At 46.1% G+C, this 19244-nt stretch overlaps 2 protein-coding genes and 2 pseudogenes across 2 annotated transcripts; 1 reads left to right on the top strand and 3 right to left on the bottom strand.

The window, feature by feature from the left end:
* Window positions 1–578: 578 nt before the first annotated feature.
* LOC123055526 (putative invertase inhibitor) lies at window positions 579–1068 on the bottom strand (annotated as a pseudogene).
* A 5874-nt stretch (window positions 1069–6942) lies between these two features.
* On the bottom strand, window positions 6943–7948 carry LOC123048358 (putative invertase inhibitor). The gene has a single exon (XM_044471476.1). It carries the CDS (start codon window positions 7810–7812, stop codon window positions 7318–7320), a length of 495 nt encoding a protein of 164 aa, XP_044327411.1. The 5' UTR covers window positions 7813–7948; the 3' UTR covers window positions 6943–7317.
* A 6656-nt stretch (window positions 7949–14604) lies between these two features.
* On the top strand, window positions 14605–16237 carry LOC123048359 (uncharacterized). The gene is made up of 2 exons (XM_044471477.1): window positions 14605–15005; window positions 16027–16237. The coding sequence occupies exons 1-2, from the start codon at window positions 14674–14676 to the stop codon at window positions 16151–16153; spliced, it is 459 nt and encodes a 152-aa protein (XP_044327412.1). The 5' UTR covers window positions 14605–14673; the 3' UTR covers window positions 16154–16237.
* A 571-nt stretch (window positions 16238–16808) lies between these two features.
* Window positions 16809–17821, bottom strand: LOC123055527 (cytosolic sulfotransferase 5-like; annotated as a pseudogene).
* Between the last annotated feature and the right edge of the window lie 1423 nt (window positions 17822–19244).

Here is a 19244-nt window from a genome sequence, read left to right on the forward strand (position 1 = left end):
TGTGTAACATGTAAATGATTTTTTTGTAACATCTAAATATAACATTAAATTACAGTAGAGAAACATGGTGTACATGCATGTGTCGTAGGTGGGCCTATCAGAATCACAAGAAAGACATTTAGTTATGAGAACGTCTTTTTTGTAAAGGCCAGAGAGGTTACATAATGAAAAGGAGATTCAGAGAAAGGTACCACGTACGCAAGACATGTAGCTGGAGAATCACTGAACCCTCAATCAAAAAGCTAATTGTCAGTGAAAATCAAAGGGTAACCTTCCTCGCCTGATCTGAATGAACTCTTGTGAATCAGAGAAAATCTTCAGCGTCATTTTTAAAATAAATAAATAAATACTGATAAGACCACATCGTTCTACAATCTCCATTGGAAATTTTGCAAGTTATTATTATATTTGTTGCACATCACAAATTTTGCTGTCCGGATTCCGGAAAGACGATCATTTTCTTCCGGAGGTAGAAGAAGGCCTCGTGCTACTTGCTCATTTTGCCCCGTTGTTTAAGCAATGCTGCAAGATTTTCAACGCCAGCACGGTCACGTCGTTGAGCTCGTGGTCCGCGTCGGTCAGCGGCGTCCTCTCGCCGACCCAGAAGACGAACGCCTTGTCGCACCGCGCCGGCGTGCCACGAACCTGCTCCAGCAGGGTGGCCGCCTCCGTCAGCCGGCCCTCGTCCCCGCCCGCGGCGAAGTCCCTGACGGCGCGCCCCAGCCGGCGCACGGTCAAGGCGTAGTCCTTGGCGCACTCTTCCAGGACCATCCGCCGCCGGGGCGACGTCTCGGCGGCCTGCAGCTGGGCGATGCGGTCGCCGGTGGCCTTGACGGTCGCCCTGGCGATCCTCACCGCGATGACGACGAGGCCGAGCTCGTCGGCCATCGCGCTTGCCGGGTCCGCCCCCAGCGTCTTCACGCAGAAGTCATAGTCGTGCGCGGCCTCCTAGGAGGCGGTGGCGACGAGCCTGCACGTGTCCTCCAGCGTGCTCGCCCTCGCCGTGTGCGCGTGCTGCGCGACGAGCAGGAGGAGGAGGACGGAGGAGAGAGCTTGGAGAGGAGCCATGGTCGTCTGATTTATTTCTCTGTCCACTCGAGCTATATATAAGAAGATGTACTAGGATTAATTAGATGGTGGCGCTCTGTAAATTTGTGTTTATGGTTGAAACGTTTCCATTCGTTGCTCATGCATCAAAATGAAACTCTTTTAGTAGTTACATCACATTGAACAAAATTGAATGTAATAAAATTTTGACAAATGTAATTAATGAATGGTAAAAAATCACCACATATTAATCATGTATATTAATCATCGCAGTATTAGTAAATATTTCTGACGCCCAAGAGCCTACTGAATATATAATATCTTGAGAGTCCAGACAAAACAAAAGACCCGATCTATACTAGCAACGTTAGTTAAAAACGGGCATTTGTGACCCAAATGAATGGAGCCGCCTGTAATAACCCTACCACATGGTTTTATTTTTCACCGAGGCGGTTATTAAAAGCAAATCGCCTCCAAAAATTAACTCGGGCGGCTCAAAAAAAAAAGAAAAAGAAACAGCTAGCGGGCTAGTATTGGGCCCACAACCCATTTTCACGAGTGAACCCTATCTCTTTCCGTCCCTCAAATCCCCCCCCCCCCCCCCCACCACCACCACCACCACACACACACACCTCTGTTTCTCTTCCCCCATTCCTTCTTGTCTTGCAATTCCGGCCCTTCTCTCGCACATCGATCTCGGAGGGTTCAGGTGACCTTCAGCTGCACCGCCGTGAGGAAGCCATGGTGGTCAAGCCGCCGCATCAGAGCTCGCCTTCCGCCCTACCATCTAATCATGTGTTGTTAAGATACAATCAGCTAGGTAGATTGCACTAGCTAGTACGTGATGTTGGCTAGGTGATTCGAACTTGTGTTGACCGTATTCTCTTAAGGGACCGGCTAGATGTGAGGTGACTGAATTTATAATTTGGGTAAGTCACTCTTTGATCTACCGTTAGATCAATGGACAGATGACGTTCATCTACAATGAAAAATGGCTGACCTAAATAATCTTTCTTTTGAGGGGTAGCTAGGTCAGCCATTGTTTAGGCTGACCTAAATAATCTATTTTGTGATGTTGCCTTCCTAATCAGCAGAGTGAATAGCAAAAAACTACCATATTACAGGTCATCGTTCCAAAAAACTATCGCTTTTTTAATCTTTTCAAAAAGCTACCACAAAATTGTTCTGCTGTTCCAAAACACCCAAATGACCATCTGATTTAGAATTAATCCCGTTTATGACAGGTCGGGCCCGCTACTAAACAGACGGTTTGTTGAATGTTTGTTTGACCGTTAACTTACAGCTGGGTCCCACATGTAAGTGCTCTCTCTCTCTCTCTCCCTTATCTCTCTTCTCTCTCCCTTATCTCTCAAAATCCCGAGCGCCACGGCCGGCGGAGCCACGGCCGCCGCCTGGTCCGGCCACCACCACGCCATGGGGAGCGCCTCTGGGCCAGCCACCACCACGGCCGACGCAGCCATGGCCGCCGCCACCAGGGTCGACCACCACCATGCCATGGGGAGCGCCTCCGGGCCGGCCATCACCACGGCCTCCGCCGCCAGGGCCGACCACCACCACGCCATGGACGGCCGCCGCCTACTTAGGACCGCCTCGCCGCTGGCCACAAGCAGCCGCCCCTCCGCTGGTCGCGAGCTCGAGCACGGGCGGGGAGCAGCCAGGGAGCTCGGGCAGTTCCAGCCCGCCGCGGCTGCTGCTTCCGGCTGGCCACGGCCAGAGCTGCACGGCCCTGACGAGCTCGCCGGCGTGGTGCTGGCCGGCTCCGGCAACGAGCTCCTCGGGAGGACGGGATTGCTTTAAAAAAAATCAAGGACCCGATTGCTTTTATATTTTGTTTTAGGGACCTGTTTGCTGAAAAAATACTTAGGCCCCACCTGTCATAACCTGCCAATGGTCAAACTAACGGTCAAATCAAATGGTCAACTTGACGAGTGAACCCGAGCTGTCATAATAACGTTTAAAGTTAACCAAAGTAGTCATCAGTGCGACACGGTAGTTTTTTCTAACAGCAGAACAATTTTGTGGTAGCTTTTTGAAAAGATTAAAAACGCGGTAGTTTTTTGGAACAATGACCCGTAATGTGGTAGTTTTTTGCTATTCACTCTAATCAGCATGTGGGCAATCCGAGGGCCTGACTTGAGTAGTATGCATGGCCAATTTTCAGCTATTTTCTCCCACAGTTTGTGTGCCCGTTTTCAAAGTGGCGGTGCCGGCGCTATAAACCTATGATGTCCAGTTAAAAAAAAATCTATGATGTCAAGTACAAATAATTTGTAAATAATTAAAGCATGGAAAATGCTTGTACTGAGAGAGGTTTGCTCAAAAAACTGTGTAGTCAATTGACCGCACAGCCAAAGTTTGTAGCATGAAACGTCCGCATGCTCGGTCTAAGGGCAAGAGAAAAATAACTAACATGTCTACTTTACTAATCGTGAGCTCATTTTATTTCCTTTTGTATTGTTTAGACGAGGATACTTACGGTGCATGTGATTTGCAGATGAGTCGCCACGTACGTATAGTTTCGGCCAGCTAATCTTGGGACTAGATTAACCCTAATTAAAACAAACACAAATTTTAAAAGGGAAAAATGTTACACAACTACAACTTGGCATTGGTATTACCATTAAAGAGGAAAGAAAGTGAAAAATATTTAAAAAAAGAGTAAGAAAATAGTGTAGTAGTCTTTCCATAAAAAGAGATTCTAAGGAATTAATTAGTCGCATTGGTATTACCTTTAAGAACAAAGAAAATGAAAAAAAATAACGATAAAATTTGCCCACAATTAAGAAAAAAATTGCACTTTCTATGCCAGAATAATCTTATAATAGAGGAATTTTGCAAAAAGGAATTTTTTTTATGAATGAATTAGTGGCATTCATATTACCCTAAAAAATAAACAAAAGAAATAAAAACTAGAAAAAAGGAAAATAATGAAATTTTCTAAGAAAGAATGAATTAGTTACATTGGTATTATCCTTTAAGTAGGAAGAAAATAAAAAATTAAATACAAATAATGGTAAAATTATCACAATCTACAATTGTGTATAATATGCAAGAATAAGCATATACTACTGGACTTTTTGGGAAAAATAAGTTCCCTAAGTAGGAAGGAATAGTGGCATTGGTATTAAACTAAAAAGGAAATAAATATAAAAAGAGAAAAAAAATCAAAATAATGAAGTTATCTAAGAAAGACTGAATTTGTGACACTTGTATTACCTTGAAGTAGAAAGAAAATAAAAAATATATAAATCATGATAAAATTTGCAAAACTTGTGGTTTTGTATAATATGCAAGAATAAACATATAATAATGATTTTTTTAAACAATAAGTTCCATAAGAAGGAAGGAAATAGTGGCATTGGTATTACCCTTAAAGAAGAAACAAACACTAAAACAAAATAATAAAAAGTAAAAAAGTTTTCTAGGGAAGAATGAATTAGTGGCACTGGTATTACCCTTTAAAAATAAAATAAAAACTAAACTAATAATAACAAAATTTGCACACATTTTACACGTAAATTATGTTTTAAAAAATATATGCAAGAATAAGCATGTAATATTGGAATTTTCGCAAAAAAGTTCTCTAAAATGAAATAAATTAGTGTAATTGGTATTATTCTTAAATAATAAAGAAAGTGATTTTAAAAACAAATGATGACAAAAATTTCCCAAAATATGCACACAAAATTCGCTTTTTTTATAATATGCTACAATAAACATATAATAGCGAATATTTCACAAAAATAAAGTTCCAAAGAAGTAATGAATTAGTGGCATTGGTATTACACGTAAATAAGGAAGAAAATAAAATAAAACTCAAACATAATCAAAATAATGAATTATTCTAAGAGATAGTGAATTAGTGACATTGGTATTACCCTTTGAGAGGAAAGGGAATAAAAACAAAAATAAATAATGGTAAATTTTGCACACAATTTTCACAGTAAATGCATTTATTATAATATGCAAGATTAGACATGCAAAAGTGGAGTTTTCGCAAAAACAAGTTTTCTAAAATGAAACGAATTAGTATCATTGGTATACCCTTAAAGAAAAAAGAAAATAATAATAATAATAAATTGAACACAATTTACAAAAAAACATTTTTTAGAATATGCAAGAATAAGTATATAAAAGTGGTTTCATAGAACAAAAGTTTCCTAAAAAGGAATAAATTAGTGACATTGGTATTGCCTTTAAAGAAGAAACATAATGAAACAAAATCAAAATAATGAAGTTTTCTAAGATATAATGAAACATTGGTAGAAACAAAATGAAAAAAAAATTAAAATAAAATCAAAATAGTAATGTTTCCTTAGAAAGAATGAATTAGAGGCATTTACACGACATAATAAAGAAGGCAGAGAGAAGAGACAACGAAACACGCTCGGACAGTGGCGAAGCCATGCATGAGCTGTGTAGTGACTACACAGCTTTTTGGCAAAAACACCATACAATAAGTATATATCATGCAGAAAAAATTATAAGTACATACATATGACTACACAAGTTTAAATTGACTACACATGAATGAATTCCTGGCACCGCCACTGCGCTCGGACTCGTACATTCACATGATGGAGAAAATTCATAATTTTTTTTTTAATTTATAGGAAGATGAGCTTGCTCGCTTCATCTCAATTACTCTGCACTAGCAAGCCCCATTAATGATCTCGGCGGCCGCGTCACCTGTCCTGCACGCACTAGCTGCAAGTTGCATGCATGCACGGGGTAGTGTAGGTGTGTGTACATAGTTTAGGAAAAAGAATTTGACTGACCCTAATTGTCTTTTCAGTCGGCTGATGTATAGCTCAAGCGGTTTTTAAACACTTGTGTGGAATGGAGGATAAAGGTCGAGGGTAGACGAAAACGAGGATCATTGCCCACGGGTGCACATCCATCACGAAGTACCACGGGAGAATATCCTGTACTCCCAACCCCGACGGTGCTCCCGGTGCTCCAAACTCGGTATGACATTTTTAAATGTTCGAAAAAATCTGAAAAAAACCCAGCACATAGACACAACATCATTGTATGTTGTCACAAAATTTGAAATCAAAATCTGAAACATAGCTCGAGAAACATAAATGACAAATTCAACAGTAAATAGTACACAACATATGTTGAGCTTTAGATTTGGCCCATTATCACATTTATGTCAATATTGTCATTTTTGTATCTCGAGCAATGTTTTGAATTTTTTTTACAACATAAGTTGATAGTGTGTCAATGTGCTAGATTGTTTTTAGAATTTTTTGAACATTTAAAAATGTGCTACCGAGTTTGGAGCACTGGGAGCACCCTAAGGGTGGGAGTACCATATATTCTCCCGAAGTACCACTTCGGCCATGACAATGGAGCCGGTGGTGGCACTGCTTCCGTAGGCGCGTGCGAATTTAGCAGTCGGGGACGACGCATCGAAGACGACGAGGCTGTTTGCCAAGATAAAAGACACAATTTATAGTACTAAACCATAAAGCAATTTTAGTTAGGCTACTAATATTTTTAAGTTGAATGCTTTATAATTTGTACTAAGTGTTATCTTAGTTAGAGCAATGCTATTTCAGTAAAAAAAATCATAGTAGACACTAAAAAATCAGCGGATTGTCAAACCCACTGTAATATGTAAGACATATTTGACCAGAAAATCATAAAGTAATGTGCCAATGATTAAGTGACAAGTTCCTTGCGAACATCCTGTGTATTCTAGATTTGTTTATTTGCATGCGTCTAATCAAAGACCGCTATCAAAATATTTCGTCTATCATAGACTTTCGAGATCTCTAATAAGATATTTAAGAACACACACAAAGTGATATACATGACATTCATGCAATAGTTAGAAATTAATCTAAGAAGGTGTAATGTGTTCACCTTAGATATGTTTTAAGGTGTAATGTGTTAAAAATGAATTTTATTATAAAATAAAGTGTAAATTTACCATACTATATTACAATGTTTTTTATTTGATAAAAATATATGTAATAAGTACTAAAAAATAGTATAAATGATTATATTTATTATGATTAATGTTGGGCCGAATATTTGGTTGAGCCGGTCTCTCAGAGCGAAATGTGTAGTTTGTGCATAAGCGCCCTAAACTTCATAATGGCACAAGATATTAAACGCCAGCACGCCCCAAGATATCAGGCCTCGTGCTACTTGCTCATTTTGCCGTGTTGTTTAAGCTATGCCACAAGATATTAAACGCCTGCACCATCACGTCATCGAGCTCGCGGCCCGCGTTGGTCAGCGGCGACCTCTCGCCGGCCTAGAGGACGAACGCCTTGTCGCAGCGCGCCGGCGTGTCACGAACGTCCCCAGCAAGGTGGTCGCCTCCGACTCCGTCAGCCTGTCCTCGTCCCCGCCCGTGGCAAAGTCCTTGGCGGCGCGCCCCAGCCGGCGCACGGTCCAGGTGTAATCCTTGGCGCACTCGTCCAGGGCCAGCCGCCGCCGGGGCGACGTCTCGGCGGCCCGCAGCGTGGCGATGCGGTCGCCGGTGGCCTTGGCGGTCGCCCTGGCCATCCTCAACGCGATGACGGCCAGGCCGAGCTCGTCGGCCGTCGCGCTCGCCGGGTCCGCCCCCAGCGTCTTCACGCAGAAGTCGTAGTCCTGCGTCCCGCCGGTGCCGACGAGCCTGCACGTGTCCTCTAGCGCGCTCGCCCTCGCCGTGCGCGCGTGCTGCGCGAGGAGCAAGAGGACGAGGGCAGAGGAGAGAGCTTGGAGAGGAGCCGTGGTCATCATCTCAATTGTTTCTCTGTCAGACTCGACCTATATATAAGAAGACGTAGTAGGAGTAGTTAGAGGAATGGTGGCGCTATAACTTCGTGTTTATGGTTGAAACGTTTCCGTTCGTTGCTCATGCATCAAAGTAAAACCCTTTTAGTAGTTACATCACATTGAACAAAATTGAATGTATAATAAAACAGTTTTGTGAAGTATCCGTGGACTGAGACTTTGGATCCCATCTGAATGGTGGCGCTATAACGGACAACGTTCCACGGCCCATATAGCGTTGGATCCCATCTGAATGGTGGCGCTATAACGAACAGCGTTTCACCGCCCATACAACGTTGGATCCCATCTGATCCAACCGCACACGTTCACATATGTTTTTACTAGCCCCAACCAGCCACGTGCCCCCTACCTTATCTTCAAAAAGCTCTGTTGTCTTCTCCCAGCTATTTTCCTCTCTTTCTCCGAGCTCTCAACCTTGCAGGATGCATGTTTCATCTGTAGCCGCCCCAAGTCCTCAAGTCGCGTCCGCCGTCCCGGGAGAGCACTGGTATCTACGTCCACCGTCACCCCGCGCTCCCGAGGAAGCACCGGCGTGGACAACCATGCATGTTTTGTTATGCCTAGGTGTGGAACATGCAGCTGGCAATGCCAACAATGAACAAGATGGGAGCACTGACAGTGCCCCTAGTCCCTTGCTCTTGGGGGCAAAGCCAAAGAAAAGACTCACTTCCAAGTGCAGCCCTGCGATTCAGACTCAGAAGAGGCAAAAGAATCAGGAGGCTATTCAGAATGGGTCTCATGAGGAACCTGCAGCGCCCGAGAAGAAGAATCTAGCTTCGCCAGTTCTTTCAACCGATCAGAATAAGAAGAATCAAGGGACCGATCAGAACATTTCTCGTGAAGAACTCGTCATGACATTTGCCATGCACGGACACGCAACAAGGATGGTGGAACAAGGTGACTTTTGGAAGCTTGTTGGTGACCTGAATCCTGCGGTCAAGATTCCATCCCGCTTCGACCTGAAGAATGAGACCTTTAACTTGTTTGATCAAGAAAAGGCCAAGCTGAGGGAGAAGTTAACAGCCTTACCATGCCGTGTTTGCCTGAGTGCATATGTGTGGCACTACAGTCCACTGCAGGCATTCTTGTGCTTGACTGTTCACTATATCGATGACGAATGGGAGAAGCAGAAAAAGATCATCAAATTTAGCCCCGTGGATCCCTCTTGCAGTGCAGAAGAACTAAGTCGTACCATATTGCGAGCTATTGGAGAATGGGGTCTTGATGACAAGGTCTTCAGCATCATACTGGATGACGCATTCACTGATGATTCAGTGGCTTCAAATGTCAAAACCGGTCTTCAGAAAAGGAACAAAGTTGCTGCAAACCGGAGCTTGTTTGTGGCACGTTACGCAACTCATTTACTTGATGAGGTTATTCAGGTGGGGCTCGACGAACTTGACACTATCATGGAGGATACCAGGAAGTGTTCCAGGATGCATCCGACCCCTTCACTAGCACATTATCGCAAGCGAAGATACGCATCAGCGGATGATTGGAAAAAAGCACAGAAAGTTTGCAAATACTTGCAAGACTTCAATAGATACAAGGACTTGGTCCACAAATCGCCTAGCCCAGATAAAGTGTTTGACAAGGTGTGGAATGTGAAGGAAAAGGTGCTTCGCAACACTGACATTGATAGGTTCAAGACACGCGCCGAAGTCTTTTTACGTGACAAGGAGGAGGAGGGAATTTCCGTTATGCGGCGGAATATGGAGAAGAAGTTCAAGAAATGCTGGAAACTCTGCTTCTTGCATTTTTGCATGCCTATGGTCATGGATCCTAAATACCGTCTGGAACACATCAAGTCACGCATACAGCCCTTCACCGTGCCAAGTTCCTATACCGTGGATGGTGACATAGATGATTTTATTTGCGAGGTGCATGATGCACTGCTTAACCTCCATGGTGAATATTCAGACCAGGCCCAAGAACCTGACTGCACTTCTTGGTCTAAAATTAGGATGGGAGAGTTCATAGGTAGAGATATTCTGCATGAGTTATATCTATGTACCGAATATCCGTATCGTCAGCGACCACTCACTGAACTTGATGATTACTTGCAAGAGGCGCAACTGCTTCCAGCAGGTCACTCCAGTGTGCTCCGATGGTGGAAGGAACATAGCCTCACCTATCCTTCAATTGGTCGGATGTATTGGCACTACCACGCCGTACTGACTGCAAGGTAGCAGCAACGAGAACTGCGAGGCTAGTAATGTCTGGGTCGGGTAATAAAAACCGGGTTGAGAGTCTTGTCTGTATTCACGACTGGCTCGCACCTGCTGGTATAGCCTTGCTCTTGCTTCTCTTGATTTTATCTCATTATTATCTGATCAGTCTTTAATTAATAGCTGAAATCCTCATGGCTTTGTTATAGGTACTACTACAAGTGTGGAGTCAAATCTTCAAAATTGAAAACTTCACCATTCCTGAGAAGGTAGTAGTCATATGCTCGATGATAAGTACTCAAGTTCTCTCTGGTGCTTGTTTTGTCTGACTGAGTCCTGCAGCCCTGCTGCACCAGTTTGATGTATCGGTAATGGAAGTTCAGACTATATCTGGCCGATGGTAGCCACTTTATTAACTTTTCTATAATATGTGAACATTTCTTTTTCAAAATGCATGATATTTCTGAAATTAAAGATCATTTTCTAAAATTCCTGAACATTTTCTCCATTAACGATTTTTTAAATCTTGAACATCTAGTGTATTTCGCGAACATGGTTTTTAGATTATGAACTTTTTTCAAAGTTGGAAACATTTTTTAATGTCACAACATTTTCTGATTAACTATCAATTTTTGATACCATGATTTTTGTTAAATTCACTAACATTTTCTGAATTAGGGAAATTTTCTGAATTTGCGAGCATTTTTAAAAAATGACACATTTTTTAAATTCATGAAAAAATTAAATTCACGAAAAAAATATATTTGGAAACTTTTTTGTATTCATGAACATTTTTTGAATGTCAAACATTATTTGAACTTGAGATTCGTGAATAATTTTCGAAGTTAAAGAACAAAAGGAAAACACGAAAAAGGGCACCCCGCCCCACAAGGGAAAGTCAGCCGATTTGCACCACTGTATTCTACATGATGAATTCTACAAGAGAGTTATTGGATATATTCGTTTATTTTCAATTTTTTTCAATGCATGGGACCCACATGTCATATGGTATCACTTTGCTAAATCAAAATTATATTCTCTCTCATATCCGGTTGTATTTATTTGTATGCCGGTCCACCACAGTTCAAAGAAATAAATTGAGCTTTTTTTGGTACAAAAATCCATCAAACAATGCTCAGGCATGTTTATGCATAGTAACATATTTGACACATGCCATTCTTATTTTATCCAGCACTATTACTAAAGTTTTGTGTATAAGGTTTTTCCTAATAGTGCCCCCCCAAAAAAGATGTTTTCTTTTTCTATCCCCATAAATAACATAAACTTGCAGCCAAGACCTTGAAATTTTTCACTCAACACCCTAAAGCTTTCGTTTCCTTACAAACAAGTACAAACTTTTGACAAGTCGTGGGGGTTTCGGCTAGAAATTTCGGTAGCATAACGTGTCGAGAATAAATGCATCCACAACGGCACTGCTTGAGCGAAAATCAATTTTTGATGCTAGAAAGGATCCCTGGATTAAAACATGAGTGAAAGTAGTTTGGCAGTTGGCACCAAACATGTCAACATTGCATGGTTATTATAACTGTAGAGTTTCCTGAATGCTATTCTATATGCAAAATCATGACACACTTTGTTACTAGTCCCTTTGATTCTCAATCTGTGCAAATACGTGTCGTATAAATCCAGTCTAGTATGTCCTAATTACTACTGTGAATCGGTTTAATCACCTAATGCGCCTAGACAGAGAGAGTAGTCCTTTTGGACTGAGTGAAGAAGACAGATCAGGTCTGGTTAAATCCAGGCAAACTTCGTGTTGGGCCTGTTTTTGGGTCGGGCTTTTAAAAGCCCGACCTTCGTTTCTCAAGCCCAAGCCTAGCAAAGCCTGAAATACACTCTATTTTTTAAGCCCAAGCGTGGCCCAAAATCGAGCCTGAAGCCCAAAAGCCCGACCCAAATCCTATTTTCTAGTGTACATACGTGCAAGCCTGGCCCGAAATAAAAAAAAGAGAAGCCCAAGCTCGGCCTGAACTACCTTCCGGGCTGTAAAACAAGGCCCAAGCCTGGGCCGGCCTGGGTTTTTCGGGCCAGGTTGTCCATGCCCGGGGTCTAGGTCTGGTCTTGGCATTTCAAGATCGTGCCTTGCAAAATCCGGCCCAGCCCAGCCCAGTCCACGCCCATCTGGCCGTTTCCATCGCTACAACCAACGCTCTCAATTTTCTTGAAGAAAAGAAAGGCTAAGAGCATCTCTAGCAGACTCCGTAAAAAACCCTCAGCTGTAAAATAACCGTTGTTTTACAGCGTAAGGTGGAAAAAGTCCATACCAGATACCACAAAACTCCTTGTCCTGTAAATTTTTTACAAGCCCCCCCTAAAATAAAGGCTTCGACTCGTAAATATTCCGGATTGGAGGCCATTTTTGTAGGGATATGTAAAAGAAGAAACGGTTGGTGGGAGGGAACTTTCCGAAAAAGGCTTTCGCCTCGCTTTATATATAAAGCACGAACCCAACAGCCCAGTATAAACGCACGCCACCACAACACACCCACACACCCAAGGCATAATACATAGGCGCTGAGCGCAGCAACACCACCCCTAGCACTACCACCGCGAAGAGATGAAGCCGCATATGACGAACCGTGGGCTCCAAGGCGGCGCCTTCAGGAAGGATACGACACCGGAGCGCCGCCACCGCCCAATCCGATGATCAGAGTTTTCCCTGGAGCTGCACGATGGGCAATGAGAGCCGCGACGACGCCTACAAGAAGGGGACGAGCTACGCCGCCGCCGGTCCGTCCGAAGATAGAACAGGTTTTCACCCCGGCTAAAACTCACCGCCACCGAACGCCACGCCCCGGCGACCATGCCGCCCACACGGCCATGGCCACCGGGCAGCACCAAGCCACAGCCTCCGCTCGAGAGAGCCGCGCAACCACCACCAGGGCCGCCGCCCCGGCATCCAAGACCTTGACACCCCCTCATCCGAGACCTGCCGCTATCCCAACCAAAGAGACGAGCGGAAAGGTCGCACCTTTCGCACCCCTGGGCGACCCCCAGCGCCGAGACCCAATAGGTCGGCCACCAGGCCTCCATCGACCCGTCCTGCAGCACCGGGCGCGAGGCGAGCTCACTCCCGCAACACCGTGCGCGAGACGGACTCAGTCCTGCTGCACCGTGCACGAGACGAGATTAGTCCTGCGGCACTGTGCGCGAGACAAGGTCGGACCTGCGCATCGAGCGCGAGACGACCGATGGACCGCAGTTGGGAGAAGGCCAGCCCTTCGCCAAATATAGCGACCGGACGACGAGGATGGGGGGCCAAAGGCCGATACAAGCCACCTACGGACGAACCGATGCCAGGACGAGCCAGCCGTCGCCGAAGCCGACTTGCCAAGCCACCATGGAGCCATCCACGGCCGGAGCAGCGGCCACCCCGGCCTCTGCCCAACCCGCGCCGCCCGCCGAGCTCCAAGCGTCAGAGCCGCCGGGCACGCACCCGCGCGTCGAGCCGCCAAAGGGTAGGGACGCCGCCGAAGTCCCAGAACATGGCCGATCCAGGTTGGAGACGGAGATGCCCAACTCCCCGGAGGCCCCCGCCGCCACGGGGCCACCACCACGAGGCCCACCACGCCGCCGACCAAGTACAGGAGCCACGCCGCCCACACCCACCGGGCGCCGCCGCGAGCCCCACGCCGCCGCCACCTGCCCGCCGGAGCGCTGCGAGCCAGGCGGAACCGGGCCAGCTCCCGAAGCAGCCAGCCGCACCACCCCGCCCCGCACGCCGCTGGGTGGCCCTTGCCATCTTGGCCCGCGTCGCCCGCCGGCCGCCTGCCCAAGCACCTGCCCGATCCAGATCTGGGCCGAGGTGCCCACCGCCGCCGCCCGAGCTGGCACGCCCTCACCGAGCCCTCGACGAGCAGCCGCCCGCGCCGCCAACCCAGGCCGCCGCCGCCGCGCAGCCCTGGCTGCCGCCACGCCACGCCGTCCTGCAGAACGGCGCGCCTCCAAGCCAAGGATCTGTCCCGCGCCAGCCCGCCGCGAGGAGGGGGAAGAAGCCCCGCCGCCGCCGACGCCGGTCGGCCTTTGCCCGGCTACGCGAGCCGGCGGCGGCGAGGAGGGGGGAAGGAACGGGGGGCTAGAGGAGGAGGGCGCTAGGGTTCGCCTCGCCGCTCGCGGGAGCGGACGAGACAAACGGGTTTTTTTTTCGTCGGGAGGGAACTTTCATCTCCTGCCATGGTGTTCCGGTGAGCCCCTGTCGCGTCTGCTCGATCCTCCCCAACCGCCTCCATGCCACCTCACCATAATACCTCGACGCCGGCAACCACCGGACCCTAGGAGGAGACGATGGAAGTGGCGGCGCTGCTCCATCCTCCCTGCACGGGGAGACGACGGAAGTGGCGTAGCTGCTGCCACTGCCGCACGCCGCATGAGGATTTAATTGCTTTTTCTTTTTATGTGTGTGAGGATGTTTTGTGCTATTCTACACGGACCCTTTTGTAAATTTAATTGGTTTATACGGAATCTATTTTGCGGACAATACAAATTGTATAGTAAAATCTCACAAATTCATTTTAGGGTAAAATTGTATACTGTTTTTAGAGGACGCGGTTTTAGCGGATCCGTCTAAGGCTGTCAAAGGAGGCTGTTTTCATCCTCCCAGATCGCACTCTACCCATCCATGGCTGAATCGGCCGGCGGCGGTGAGCCCCGGCTCCCCGAGGAGCTCGTCCTCTGGGAGATCCTGACGCGCCTGCCGGCGAGGTCCCTCCTACGGTGCCGCGCCGTCTGCACATCCTGGCGCCGCAGCCTCACCTCCGACACGGGCCTCCTCCTCGCGCACCATCGCCACCAGCCGGCGCTCCAGCTCGTCACCACCGGGGACGACCTGGAGGGCAGGATCGACGCGCTGGACCCCCGCGCCGGCGAGCGCCGCCCCGTCGCCCGCACGGACCGGGCCGCCTCCCCCATGGACCTCGTTCTGCTCGCCGCCTGCTATATAGGAATGGCACGGTATGAATGGAACGCTCGCCTCAATCTTAAGCGGTAATGGTAGTGTCGATGAAACACCATTGTTCGATGGGTTGTCAGCTGTGGTGTTGCTTCCTGAACTAGATAATTCTCAGATTGAGTAAGATGCAGTAGTCCATGCCAGCCAAGTTCATTGCTGCTTAACCCGAGTAAGCAGCTCTAGGCTCTTAGTTGACGATCCTTATTATTCCTGGTTATCTGTGTTCAGTGTCAAGCAGAATCCACCGAAACTTGGTCTTCTGAAATAAAATGTTTATGTTATGCCTTTCATATCTTCAGGTGTATAGATTCCATCTCATATATAACGCTTCTATGATAGGATAGCAAATTATATGATAATTTGATCTCGACATAATCATATTCTACACATGGTTTTACAGTTTTGAGGCATATTCTTTTTGCTGTGAGTGCTTCTTTCAGTATGTGTTTTGCATATTGTCAGTGTCCTAACCATACTTCTAATCTTGTTATTGTTTAGCCTTGTCTTTCGTTTAGTCCTCATTTGTTTTACCCCATTACTGGTTACCTCACATAATTTGAAGTTTTGAGCTAGCACCTAGCAAACTGTTCGGCAAGAAATTACTATTGTGTGCTCATTTGGTCCCCTGTATGAACAACCTGATAGAATAATAGGATGATGTTGCCCATCTCACTGTAAGCCTGCTATCCTATAGGAGTATTTCACATGTGACTGTAATAACTCATTTTTCTGTTTTTGCTATCTTGATTGATTTATTCTCTCCAGTCTCCGCAGCAAAATAGCCAACCCTAGGTCTGGATCAATGTCGGTTTCTTCTTGGTACAGCTTCATAAACCATTTCCCTTCTTTCCAAATGCTTATGTTGCGACACATATGCTTCATGAACTCTTGATTTTGAGCATCTTTTCGTGCTGCACATGTGTGCTCTTGATTAAACTGTTGTAGCTGCCCAAACTAAATGCCTCTTAATATCAGTCCTTTGCTAAATACCTACTACTTAATGTTTGTATTTGTTTCATACAGGTATAACCCTACTCTTACTGTAACAAGTATCAATGTTGTGTTAATCGATATGATATCTGAGAGTCATCTTCATCGGAGGTTTTTGTTTCGAAAAATATCGGTTCCTGCTTTTCACCTTATTTTTTGACTGTACCAATTTACGCACTTTGGTTAGATTTTCTTGTAAATCTGCGAAGTTTTTGACATTATCCTGACAAACATTTTTCTATGATATTCTTTCTGGTGGTCTTGAGATATACCACATGCATTATTTCTAGGAATAGGACTGATTATACCCTTAAGCCTAATCCCTGGATGAACGGCACCAACCCAGTAACTTTGAATCCATTTAGCCCCGTCTGTCAGAAACAAGGCCACTGTCATCTGTGAAACAACGTAACCCTGGATGGTTTTAGAATGACCAAATCTAAACTCAGGTAGCAGTTGAGAGAATCAAAACGTTTTTATCCAATTTTCATCACCCCTACAGGCTGAAAGTGTGCGAACAAAAGGTGCTGGGATCAAATGGTTACTTATTAATTTGTTTTCTGCGCAAAATCCCGTGGTTTTCAAATGTCAGCTTGCTTATTAATTATGTGTAAATATACAGTTTACGTTCTTTCAGTCAAATACAACCACTAAAATCCCAGCTGCACTGCAGCTAGTTGTGAATGAATCGATATCCCAGCCTATGATGAGGCTATATGCTTGACTGTTTAATTCTTATTCCCGAAATTAAACCACAATCAACATAGAGCAGCAGAGCGGAAAGGAAAACACAACAGATAACAGATGACACTTGCTCAAAACACAAGCCCTGACTCCTGGACGATGCGGTCGAGCTTGTCCCCCATCTCGCGGCTCATGTGGTTCGCCCAGTCCCCTACCTCGCCCTTCCTGTAGAACACGTATTTATCAACGTGAACCTTATTCCTGTGGCTGACGCCGCCGACGTGGTTCACCTCCAGGCCGGTGAGCGTCTCGAAGCTGCACATCCTCGCCACCTCCTCCGCCACGCTGGAGCCCTCCTCCTCCTCGGTTAGCGGGATGCCGAGGAAGCTCGCGAGCCTCCTCACGACCTGCGCCGGGTCCAGCTTGATCTCCTCGTACTTGAGGAAGAGGACGGTGTCCGGCCTGGCCACGCTCTGCTCCCAGTACTCGAGGCAGTGGTCCTAGAAGGGGCCGTAGGGCGAGAACCCCTCGCAGAACATACCGAAGGCGTTGTCCATCGACGGGCCGGCGCTGCCGCGCCGCACCGCCAGCTTGTTCTCGAAGTGCAGCCTGGAGACGAGCGTGTCCTTGGGGTCCCGGCACAGGTACACCACGCGGCATCCCAGCGACCGCGTCTCCGGCGGGAGCAGCGACATGGGCATGTGCGTGGCGAGGAGCCTCGGGACGGGAGCGCGCCGAGGTCGACCACATGGCCGCCGGCAGCGCCAGGGATCTCGATGTAAGGCACGAGGTGATGCGGGTGGCGGGTGAGGAGCGGGTGGTCGGCGGCGCCGAGGCCGTGGCGGGACCGCGTGGCGACGGTGAAGGCGAGGGCCTTGAGCCAGGTGGTGCCACACTTGGGCTGCGTGGCGAGGACGACATCGTCGGCGCGGGGCGCGAAGGCCCGGCTGGCGCGCAGGACCCCCTCCAGGATCCTCGGCTTGAACCAGTAGCCCTTGTGCTGGATGAGCGGCTGCGCCCACCCCTCCCTTGATGAGAGCGAGGAAATGAAGTCCTTCAGGCTCTCATCGGATGGGGCGTCGTCTACCGGTGAGCTCATCGGTGGAGCTGCTGCTGCCGGTTGAGGGGAGACGAAGCTAGCCATCTTGGCTATGAATGGGTTGGTGCGATGACGACATCGAGTCATTATACACTTTACGGAGGGAGCAGGATCACGTGGCGGCTAAACTAATTAGAAGTAGAACACGACGAATCGGAGCACATGGAGAGATGGCTCCCTCCAGACTCCATCTCCCTGCACATGTATAAAAATGAAGCACTCCAGTTGTGACGCATGCTCTCGCAGTAATCAGATCCTGCACTCCAAAGTGGGGAGACTATAATAGAATCTAGCCTTCAGGTGAGATGGTAAGATCAACCCAAAATAATCATACTTAGGCAACTCAAAAAATTCTAAAATTATCTGACAACATACCTATGGTGTATGCCTACAACTCCAAAATAAAAATCCGTTCAAAAACCAATTTACAGTAAGAGATAAAAAATGATAAATTCAACAGTGAATAGTGCCAGCTTTGCATGAATAGTATTTGACTATTCACATCCGATTTTGTCTTTTTCGTTTCTACAAGTGTAGATTCAGTTAGGAGCTGAAACTTTTTGAAGCTGTAAATCATACTTACATGGATGTGTCTCTGCAAATATTTTCAGAATTTTTGAAGATGTTTTGTATTAAAAAAAATGATCTCATTGGTCTCACCTAAGGCTAGATCCTATACCAGTGTCCCATGTCCCTTGAGATTGCAGCCAAAAAAATTCTACTGTATCCCAACCAAAATATATATCCAATTACATCTACTAGTTAGTTAATTAGATGACATAATTGAACTGAACTCTAAGAAGATGCAACAAACCATGACAAAGATTTCAAGATATATTACAAGGGAGGGATTATATCATTATGCGGCCATGCATATGCAATAAGGGCGTATCCAACGCCGACTCTCAAAACGCTCGCAAACGTTACGGACCGCGCTCTCGAGGTATCTGCTTTTTTTTGCCCGCTACACGAAACTTTTGCATGTACATTAGCTAGCTGGTGAGAGAAAACAGTGCTATGTCAATATGCTTAGATGATGGCAGACTCACAGGCAGCACAGAACAAACAAAACAACCAACAACACAGAGGACAAGACAAAAAAATGGGGAGGAGGTACCAGCTGCCCTGGTAACATTGTTTCAATTTTCATTTTTAATATTTTCGTCTTTTTACTGTATGCAAGATAATAGCCCTGAGTGACATATTATCAGTGGACTAATATAAATGTTTTCCTAGTTCTGTTTTGTTAAACTTGCAACCAAACATGTCTATCCTAACACGCAATGTCACACGCCGCAATGCCCTCGCAACTGCGATTAATGCAATGTGGTAGCAACTATCAACTCCCGTAAACAGGAATATTAAAAGCATGACATGTATTTGGCCTTGACATTGTAAGAGATCAACTTAGATAATTATATGCTTGGAATGCTGACAAGATCATTTTAGTTAACATCTGACAACTTGC

Source organism: Triticum aestivum, chromosome 2D, assembly GCF_018294505.1.
Source record: "Triticum aestivum cultivar Chinese Spring chromosome 2D, IWGSC CS RefSeq v2.1, whole genome shotgun sequence".
In the NCBI taxonomy this organism is placed as follows: Eukaryota; Viridiplantae; Streptophyta; class Magnoliopsida; order Poales; family Poaceae; genus Triticum; species Triticum aestivum.

Excerpts from the sequence above, each read along its gene's own strand:
- LOC123048358 (XM_044471476.1), bottom strand. The coding sequence starts at position 7,812 with ATGATGACCACGGCTCCTCTCCAAGCTCTCTCCTCTGCCCTCGTCCTC.
- LOC123048359 (XM_044471477.1), top strand. The coding sequence starts at position 14,674 with ATGGCTGAATCGGCCGGCGGCGGTGAGCCCCGGCTCCCCGAGGAGCTC. Across the intron at positions 15,006-16,026 it reads TGCTATATAGGAATGGCACG|GTATAACCCTACTCTTACTG; the intron begins GTATGAATGGAA and ends TGTTTCATACAG.